Here is an 11,023-nt window from a genome sequence, read left to right on the forward strand (position 1 = left end):
TCCAGGCTGGAGTGCAATGGTGCAATCCCGGCTTACTGCAACCTCCACCTTCCGGGTTCAAGTGATTCTCCTGCCTCAGCCTCCAGAGTAGCTGGGATTACAGGCATGTACCACCATGCCCAGCTAATTTTTTTATTTTTAGTAGAGACAGGGTTTCTCCATGTTGGTCAGGCTGGTCTCGAACTCCCAACTTCAGGTGATCTGCCCACCTCGGCCTCCCAAAGTGCTAGGATTACAGGTGTGAGTCACCATGCCCAGCCATGTTATGTGCTGGGGTCATCTTTGGTAGAAAGGAATCTGAACAAAAGAACATGACCAGTTGGGCACATTCCTAGAAAAAGGGAATGATTTTGCTTTTTAGATGGCACAATTGTATAACTGTACATCCAGTAGCTGGAACAGGCCTTATCACCTCCAGAAAGACTTTTCAGACACTGCCAAATGAAACTCTTTTCTCTTTCCTCAAGACTCCTAAATACTTTGTTGGCCTACTCAGCCAGGAGTCATCCCATAATCTCTCTCAAATTACTTATGTATATAATCCTCTCTCCCACAAAAATGAAGAATCTCTTATTTATCATGCGTATGGTAGACCCTGAATAAATGATGAATCAACTGAATTGAGGCACAAACGTACCTCTTCTGATGAGATTGCCATAATACATCTAAAATTTATTCATCTAGCCAATGATGGGTAAAAATAGAGAAATTAAAATTTATTCACCCTTTAAAGCAAAATTTTAAAAGTTACCTGGCATGATCCACGTTATGTGCATTTTTCTTCACTTTAGTAGGAGAATCAATTTTTACTCCAAGGCTTCTTAGTTGCTTAAGAGTTGCATTAAGAACACAATCTTTGTCTACTAGTCTTGAATGATGTGGTTTTTTCTTTGTATGGTAAACGTTTTGGGTTCTGGTGCATTCATTGCTGATAATTACTGCTTTGGTAGATGGCTGCTCAGTTTCCTTGGAGGAATTATTTAATAGGTGGTTTACTTGACCCTGACAAAAACAAACAAACAAACAAACAAAAATTTGAAAAATCACTATTAACAATGTTAGGGCTGAGTGCAATGGTTCATGCCTATAATCCTAGCACTTTGGGAGGCCGAGGCAGGAGTATCACTTGAGCCCAGGAGTTCAACACCCTGGACAACACAGTGATACTCTAACACTACAAAAAACTAAAAATTAGCTGGGCATGGTGGCATATACCTGTTGTTCCAGCTACTAAGGAGGCTGAGGCAGGAGGACCATTTAAGCTACAAGGCTGAGGCTGCAGTGAGCCATGATTGTGCCACTATACTCTATCCTGGGTGACAAAGTGAGACTGTCTCTAAAAAATAAAAATTAAAAAAAATTTAGAAAGTTAAAAAACAATTTTATGTTAAGACCTTAATGATACCATAAGTAAAGAGCAGGGAAAATCAAAATAATATCATCTTGTCAAATTCTACAAAACATCAAGTAGGCAGGCATTATGGAATTATTTGCAGGTATTATGGGGTTTTTATAGAAGCACATCCTAATGAACAATCTCATCAGACCCTAGAGAAAACAGAATGTTTGTTCAGACTTCATTCACTTAAAAACCAGCACAGGCTGGGCATGGTGGCTCACACCTATAATCCCAGCATTTTGGGAGGCTGAGGCGAGCGAATCACTTGAAGTCAGGAGTTCAAGACTGGCCTAGCTAACAGGGTGAAACCCTGTGTTGACTAAAAATACAAAAAGTAGCTGGGTGTGGCAGCACGTGCCTGTAGTCACAGCTATTCAGGAGGCTGAGGCATGAGAATCACTTGAACCCAGAAGGCCCAGGTTGCAGAGGGCCAAGATGGTACCACTGTACTCCAGAGTCAGGGCAAAAGGGTGAGACTCTGTCTCAAAAATAAAATAAAATGATAAATAAATAAATAAATAAAAATAAAAACCAACATATTTAAAACTTATTTGAGCACGGGTGCGTGGCTCATAGCTATAATCCCAGCACTTTGGGTGGCTAAGGCGAACAGATCACTTGAGGTCTGGAGTTTGAGACCAGCCCGGCCAACATGGCAAAACCCGGTCCCAATTAAAACTACAAAAATTAGCCAAGACTGGGTGCAGTGGCTCATACCTGAAATCATAGGCACTTTGGGAGGCCAAGGCAGGAGGCTTACTTGAGGCCAGAAGTTTGAGACCAGCCTGGCCAACAGGGTGAAATCCTGTCTCTGCTAATAATACAAAAATTAGCCGAGTATGGTGGCATGTGCCTGTGGTCCCAGCTACCAGGAGAGCTGAGACAAGAGAATTGCTTGAACCTGGGAGGCAGAAGCTGCAGGGCACCGAGATCACATCACTGCATTCCCCATTCCCGCCTGGGCAACATAGTGAGACCTCTGTCTCCAAAAAAAAAAAAATTAACCAGGTGTGGTGGCAGGCACCTGTAGTCCCTGCTACTTGGAGGGCTGAGGCATAAGAATCACTTGAACCCAGGAGGTGGAGGTTGCAATGAGCTGAGACCATGTCACTGAACTCCAGCCTGGGCAACAGAACGAGTCCCTGTCTCAAAAAAAAAAAAAAAAAAAAAAATCATTTCAGTAATTCTCCAAGTATTTTCAAGGATTTATGCTTTTTTTTTTTTGAGACAGAGTCTCACATTGTCACCCAGGCCAGAGTGCAGTGGTGCAATCTCCACTCACTGCAACCTCCATCTCCCAGGTTTAAGCCATTCTCCTGCCTCAGCCTCCCAAGTAGCTGAGACCATAGGTGCCCACCACCAATCCCAGCCAATTTTTTGTATTTTTAGTAGAGACGGGGTCTCATTATGTTGGCCAGGCTGGTCTTGAACTCTTGACCTCGTGATCCACCCGCCTCAGCCTCCTAAAGTGCTGGGATTACAGGTGTGAGCCACTGTGCCTGGCTGCTAAATTTTTTATAAACAGGTTTTAAATAATGCTTTCATTTGATGATAATATGTTTCAGTTACAAACTAGGCCTTTGTGATATTCACAGAATTAGGTTCCTTTTTTTTCTCACTTTCTAAAAGCAGGAATGACCTGTGATACTATTTCTGCATATTTCATTCCCTGAGCATACAAGCTACTCACACCAGTCTAGGACCTAGCAAGCAAATAACAAATATGCGTTCATTGATGGATACATAGGGCCCTGTGAAGTATGTTTAATTAGCCTTCTCACAAATGGACAAATAAAATGTTCTACAATTTGGGTGATAGTCACAGCCATGGTTTCTTTAACCATTAAGTCCCAGGTCATATTTTAAGATTTCTAAGACTAGTTCCTCCAACCAGAACTATCCCTTTATTCTGTGTTCTCTTTGCTTTACACTGCTACTTCTCAACAACCTGTCTTATAATTGCTTGTTTCTTGTCTGTATGTGCTGTGTTTCCCCTGGGCTCTCAAGGGTGCAGAGTGTCATATTCACCTTAATAGTATCGACTTCACTTAGCCTACTGCCTTAGACTAAGCTAAGTATTTAATACACACTGGCTTACCTGAACTAAAATCAGTAAATATTATTATAGATATCTTGCCACTTTCCAATTTTCAAATTTCTGAGAAACTCTTATTAATTTTGGTTTGAATTAGGCACATTTATACTTTAAAAATAAAGCTTTTTTCCTAAATATTTAGGTATGTTTACAGTAAATTACTGAATTTAAGTTATAATTTATGAAAAGCTAAAAGAAATGTATCATTGTTAATTTGGCAAAAATCTTTTTATCTTAAGGTCTCAATCAGTTTAAATCCAGGAAAAGCTTAACTTGTATATCCTATATTAAATAACTTCTCTGAAAGATGAAATGCTCAAATTTTCTTACCAACAAATCCTGGTAAATTTTCTGGTTATCTGATGGTTGATGAGGCAATGGTTGCATTACTTGCTCAATTTTTGGTTCCCCTGATGTTTCAGAATTGTTACTGGCACCCCCTGTTGGTCCAGTCTGTAAACACATGCCTACATTTTCTGCCAGCTGGCCATTTGGAAAGAACACAGGTACATCAGGTTCTTTCCTCACAACCAGAGAAGAGCTGCTGAGAAGAATATACAATGTGTTAGTTATCAAGGTACATTTAACATCTAGTTGAAATGTAGTAACTCTGGAAGAAAGGGTTAAGATTCAAGCAGCATCTGGTTTATATTTTTAGCTCTTACTGATGCTACATAAACATACCATCGTAGCCAGGTACAGTGGCTCATGCCTGTAATCTGTGTTTTGGGAGGGCAAGGCAAAAGAATTGCTTGAGGCAAGAAGTTCAAGATCAGACTGGGGAATATAGCAAGACCCCAGCTATACAAAAAAACATTTTGATTAGCTGGGTGTGGCACCATGCACCTGTAATCCCAGCTGCTCAGGAGGCTGAGCAAGAGGATCACTTAGCCCAGGAACTTGAGACTGCAGTGAGCTATGATTGTACCACGATATTCAGCCTAGGTATCTGAGCAAGACCCTGTTTCTATAAGAAACAAAAATGAAAACGCCCCATCTTAACAGGCTGCATATAAACTAAACCATGCCAGGCGCAGTGGCACATGCCTGTAGTCCCAGCTATTTGGGAGGCTGAGGCTTGAGGATCGCTTGAGTCCGGGGGTTCTGGGTTGTAGTACGCTATGTTGATCGGGTGTCTGCACTAAGTTCGACATCAATATGGTGACCTCCCAGGAACGGGGTACCACCAGGTTGCCTAAGAAGGGTGAACTAGCCCAGGTCAGAAATGGAGCAAGTCAAAACTCCTGTGCTGATCAGTAGTGGGATCGCACCTGTGAATAGCCACTGCACTCCAGCCTGGGCAACATAGCGAGACTCCTTCTCTAAAAATAAATAGATAAATAAATAAAATAAAATAAATGAAAGAAAAATAACTAAACTATGATACCTTTTAACTTGTGTTACTTATACTTAAGACAACTTTCTTTGAAGCCTGGAAAACAAGCTGTTGATTTCTCCTGAACTTGATGGCAATGGAAATTTTAAGAGCATTTAAACATTTTAGATACGTTATTTGTTCATTCTAAGTTTTGGGTTTTTTTTTCTTTTTTTTTTTTTTTGTGGGAGTCTCCCTGTGTCACCCAGGCTGGAGTGCAGTGGTGTGATCTTGGCTCACTGCAACCCCTGCCTCCCAGACTCAAGCAATTCTCCTGCCTCAGCCTCCCGAGTAGCTGAGATTACAGGCAAGCACCACTGTGCTAAGCTAGCTTTTGCATTTTTAGTAGAGACAGGGTTTCACCATGTTGGCCAGGCTGGTTTCAAACTCCTGATTTCAAGTGATCTGCTCCCCTTGTAATGCGAGGATTACAGGCATGAGCCACCACGTCAGGCCCAAGTTTTAAAATAATAGTGAAGAAAAGGAGATCCCTGCACACTGTTAATGGAGATGCAGATTTGTATAAAATTATATTGCAAAAAACGCTAAGAAGGTTCCTCAAAAAATTAAAAATAGAACTACCATATGTCCAGTAATACCATTACTGGGTTATCTATCCAGAAGAAATAAAATTGGTAATACCATTACATATGTGCCCCTGTGCTAACTGTGGCACTATTCACAAGTCAAGATATGAAATCAACCTATGTGTCCATCAATGAATGAATGGATAAAGAAAATGCTATAAGTATAGACAATTCAGCCATTAAAAAAAAGGAAATCCTGAAATTTGCAATAACATGGATGATTTAGAGAATATTATGCTTAGTGAAATAAGCCAGGCCCAGATTATCACTCAAATGTAGTATCTAAAAACATTTATCTCATAGAAGGAGAGAGCAGAATGGTGGTTACCAGAGGCTGGGGTGGTTGGGGAAGGCAAGCTGGGGAGATAGTGGTCAAAGAATATATATTTAGGCTGGCTGCAGTGGCTCACACTTGTAATCCCAACACACTGGAGGGCCAAGTGGGGCAGATCACTTGAGGTGAGGAGATGGAGACCAGCCTGGCCAATGTGATGAAACCCCATCTCTACTAAAAATACAAAAATTAGCTGGGTGTGGTAGTGCATGCCTATGATCCCAGCTACTCGAGCGGCTGAAGCAGGAGAATCACTTGAACCCAGGAGGTGAAGGTTGCAGTGAGCCAAGATAGCAACTGCACTCCAACCCAGGCGACAGAGTGAGACTCTGTCTCAAAAATAAAAATAAAAAAGTACAGTTAGGAGGAGTAATCCCAGCATTTTTGGAGGCCGAGGCGGGCAGATAATGAGGTCAGGAGTTCAAGACCATCCTGGTCAACATGGTGAAACCCCGACTCCACTAAAAATAGAAAAATTAGCCAGGCGTGGTGGCATGCGCCTGTAATCCCAGCTACTCAGGAGACTGAGGCAGGAGAATCACTTGAACCTGGGAGGCAGAGGTTGAAGTGAGCCGAGATCACACCACTGCACTCCAGCCTGGGTGACAGAGGGAGGTTCCATCTCAAAAAAAAAAAAAAAAAGAAAGAAAGAAAATAAATTTGAAATAAAATAATAGTCAAGATCTTGTCAAATGAAATTCACAACGTGCCATTTATTTTTTTTCAGACAGGTTCTTTCTTTGTCAAAGTGGCACAATCATAGCTCACTGCAGCTTCAATCTCCCAAGCTCAAATGATTCTCCCACCTCAGCCTCTCAAGTAGTAATGACTACAGGTGAGCACCACCACACCCGGCTAAGTTTTGTATTTTTTGAAGAGATGAGGTTTTGCCATGTTGCCCAGGCTGGTGTCGAACTCCTGAGCTCAAGCCATCCACCTGCTTCAGCCTCCCAAAGTGCTGAGATTACAGGTGTCAGCCACTGTGCCCAGCATAAGACGACATTTATAAACACAGGATATACCTGATGGTATTCCTTTTCTTGTTTATGCTTTTACGTATTTTATCAATTTTATACAATGAGCATTTATTACTTTCAAAATTAGAAAATAAAACATTTTTTAAATAACTAAGGAAAGCAATATTAAAAAACATGATTCTAGTTAGAATAGTAATCTGTGGTTCTTGTATAAAATAGAGAAGGCCAGGTGTGGTGGGTCACACCTGTAATCCAAGCACTTTGGGAAGTTGAGGCAAGTGGATCACAAGGTCAGGAGTTCAAGATTAGCCTGGCCAAGATGGCAAAACCCCATCTCTACTCAAAATGCAAAAAAATTAGCTGAGCACAGTGGCAGGCACCTGTAATCCAAGTTACTCGGGAGGCTGAGGCAGAGAATTGCTTGAACCCAGGAGGCAGAGGTTGCAGTGCGCTGAGATCGCGCCACTACACTCCAGCCTGGGCGACAGAGTGAGACTGTCTCACAAAAACAAACAAACAAAACAAATTAAAAAATGAAAAAAGAAAAATTTCAAGCATGAGAGAATTGTTTAACAAACCACCATATACAATCAGTTTCAAAAATTACCAACAAATAGCCAATTTCATTTCATTTATACTCCTAGCCATTTCATTCTCCCACAGAATTAATTTGAAGCCAGTCTCAGATAACATTTCACATATAAATATTCCGGTTGTAGCTCTCAAAAATAGACTCTTACATATATAATGGCAATATGGAGAATCTTTAGAAATTTCCCCATCTCTCAGTGGTTCATGACTATAATCCCAGCACTTTGGAAGGCTGAGACAGGTGGATCACCTAAGGTCAGGAGTTCAAGATCAGCCTAGGCAACGTGGGAAGCTCCATCTCTACTAAAAATACAAATATTAGCTGGGTATGGTGGCACATGCCTGTAATCCAGCTACTTAAGAGGCCTGGCCAACATGGGAAGCCCCATCTCAACTAAAAATACAAAAATTAGCTGGGTGTGGTGGCACATGCCTATAATTCAGCTACTTAGAAGGCTGAGGCTCAAGATGGCTTGAACCTGGGAGACAGAGGTTGCAGTGAGCCGAGATACTGCCATTGCACTCCAACTTGGATGACAGTGAGACTCTGTCTCAAAAATTAAATAAAATAAAATAGGCCAAGTGCGGTGGCTCAAACCTGTAATCCCAGCACTTTGGGAGGCCAAGACAGGTGGATCACCTGAGGTCAGTAGTTCAAGACCAGCCTGGCCAACATGGTGAAACCCCATCTCTACTAAAATTACAGGCCGGGCACAATGGTTCACACCTGTAATCCCAGCACTTTGGGAGGCCGAGGCAGGCAAATCACAAGGTCAGGAGATTGAGACCATCCTAGTTAACATGGCAAAACCTCGTCTCTACTAAAAACACAAAAAATTAGCCTGGCTTGATGGCCTGTGCCTGTATAGTCCTAGCTACTTGGGAGACTGAGGCAGGAGAATTGTTTGAACCCTGGAGGTGGAGACTGCAGTGAACCAGGATCGCACCACTGCACTCCAACCTGAGCAACAGAGTGAGACTCCATCTCAAAAAAAAAAAAAAAAAAAAAATTTATATATATATATGTATGTATGTATGTGTGTATATAGCGCCAATGACTGGATATGGTTCTAGAAGGCTCAGAGTTAACAGTTACATAGAAATTATATAAGGTAAAGACATAATGAAAAGACATAAATGAAAATACCATTTAGAAAATAGTTTCTGAGTCAGACTTAAAAGAAATTAGAATTAAAAACAAAAAAACCTGAACAGAACAACAACTGTAATGAATAATAATGCATTGTATATTTCAAAATTGCTAATGGTCGACATTAAATGTTTTTACCATAAAAAATGTTAAGTATATGAAGTGATAGATTTATTGGTCTGACTTAATCATTCCACATTGTAAATATGCATCTAAACATTGTGCCACGCAAATACATACAATTATTATTGTCCATTAAAAAATTTTTTTTAAGTAGGACAAAAGACTAAATCAAAGAGACCTTACTTGGATACAGAAAGTGGCTGGTTAAATTCTTCTTCCACAGCAACGTTGCTCTCTTCAAAGCTGGGAATATCAACTGCTTTTAATGAAGATGTACTACCTGGAGGACTTGTGACTTCATTATTAATATCCACAGAAAAATTCATGTCCTCACTGGAAATTTTGGTATCATCTTGCTTCAGCTGAGAGTTAGGCTCTTGATCATCACCTGCTGCATTCCAAAACAAGCTAGCACCTGGAGGTTAAATAATTTAAGATATTGAAACAAACATTCGACTTTAAAAATTATACTGACAAACCTTTGCTAAGAATAGCTGGCCGGGCGAGGTGGCTCACGCCTATAATCCCAGCACTTTGGGAGGCCAAGGTGGGTGGATCGCAAGGGCAGAAGTTCAAGACCAGCCTGGCCAAGACGGTGAAACCCTGTCTCTACTAAAAATACAAAAATTAGCTGGGCACAGTGGTATGTACCTGTAATCCCAGCTACTCAGGAGGCTGAGGCAGGAATTGCTTGAACCCAGGTGGCAGAGGTTGCAGTGAGCCACGATCGCAGCACTGCACTCTAGCCTGGGTGATAGCGTGAGACTCTGTCTCAAAAAATAAATAAATAAATAAAAGAACAGCTATACTGGCCAGGTGCAGTGGCTCACGCCTGTAATACCAACACTTTGAGAAGCAGAGGTGGGAGGATCACCTGAGCTCAGGAGTTCAAGACCAGGGTGGGCAACATGCAGAAATCCCAGCTCTCCAAAAAAAAAAAAATCCAAAAAAATTAGTCAGGCATGGTGGTGTGCCTATAGTCTCAACTACTTGGGAGGCAGAGGTGGGAGATCACTTGAGCCCAGCCAGATCAAGGCTGCAATGAGCTGTTGTGATTGTGCCACTGCACTCCAGCCAGGGCAACACAGTGAGACTCTGTCTCAAAAAAAAAAAAAAAAAAGAAAAAAAAAAGCTATCTTAATACAATTTTTAGATTATATTTCCTCAGAAATGCTAGGAAGAGGTAGGTGGAAGACAGAAAGAGAGAAAATTGGGGACGGGTGGGGTAGAAGGGCACATTCTGGATTCTGCTTTTTCAAGAAAAAATGGCTCTGAAATGATTTGCTTCATATATTAAGGTTCTGAATATGATCTGTGGGGTGGGGTGTTGTATATTGAAAACCGCTGGTCTGAATAACATGAGATACTATATAAAACACAAATCCCTAGGTTCTCTGGTTTTGATATTTAAATGCAATATTTAAGAGACTTCATTGGAAATGCATCAGACATGTGTAATATCTGTAATATCGGGCAGGTATTTAAAAAATCAACTGTTTTCCAATCTTTTTTTTATTTTGTTTTTGAGACAGTCTGTCACTTTTTTACACAGGCTGGAATGCAGTGACACAATCATAGCTCACTGCAGCTTCAATCTCCCTAGGCTCAAGTGATCCTCCCACCTCAGCCTCCTGAGTAGCTGGGACTACAGGTACACGCCACCATGTGTGGCTAATTTTTTTATTTTTTATTTTTTTTAAAGACGAGGCTTCACCATGTTGACCAAGCTGGTCTTGAACTCCTGGTGTCAAGGGATCCACCTGCCTTGGCCTCCCAAAGTGCAGACACTATAGGTGTGAGCCACTGTGCCTGGCCTATTCAGCAATCTTTATGAGCTATTTGGGTGTAGTATTGTTTACTTACTCTCTTTCTTTACATTAACTCTATTTTTTACTGAGCCTCATCATTTCTGTAAAATCATAGATTTGATATGCTTATTGTATTTATACCTATGAGTATTGGAAAAGATATATTTACAAAATATAAACATTAACTTGTTTAACACCCGAAATCATCTTTTGTACCACAAGTCATATGCATTCTATAATTTGGGAAATATTGCTACTATATAATGGTTTAAACAGATGGTTAAAACCAAAAAGTAGGCCAGGCATGGTGGCTCATGCCCGTAATCCCAGCACTTTGGGAGGCCGAGGTGGGTGTATCATGAGGTCAGGAGTTTGCGACCAGCCTGGCCAACATAGTGAAACCCCCATCTCTACTAAAAATACAAAAATTAGTCAGGCATGGTGGCATGGGCCTACAGTCCCAGCTACTCAGGAGGCTGAGGCAGAAGAATCGCTTGAACCTGGGAGGCGGAGGTTGCAGTGAGCCAAGACCACGCCATTGCACTCCAGCCTGTGTGACAGAGTGAGACTCCATCTCAAAAAAA

At 41.2% G+C, this 11,023-nt stretch overlaps 1 protein-coding gene across 1 annotated transcript in view; it reads right to left on the bottom strand.

The window, feature by feature from the left end:
- STIL (STIL centriolar assembly protein) overlaps nt 1-11,023 on the bottom strand; it is a 49,558-nt gene that overhangs the window by 7,183 nt on the left and 31,352 nt on the right. Inside the window, exons 14-16 of the mRNA XM_017540943.2 lie at nt 8,815-9,046; nt 3,825-4,038; nt 752-1,002 (exon numbers count right to left, since the gene is read on the bottom strand). Coding sequence (XP_017396432.2) covers nt 752-1,002; nt 3,825-4,038; nt 8,815-9,046 — 697 coding nt within the window. The remainder of the gene's footprint in view (nt 1-751; nt 1,003-3,824; nt 4,039-8,814; nt 9,047-11,023) is intronic.

Source organism: Cebus imitator, unplaced genomic scaffold (genome assembly GCF_001604975.1).
Source record: "Cebus imitator isolate Cc_AM_T3 unplaced genomic scaffold, Cebus_imitator-1.0 Scaffold129, whole genome shotgun sequence".
Taxonomy (NCBI): Eukaryota; Metazoa; Chordata; class Mammalia; order Primates; family Cebidae; genus Cebus; species Cebus imitator.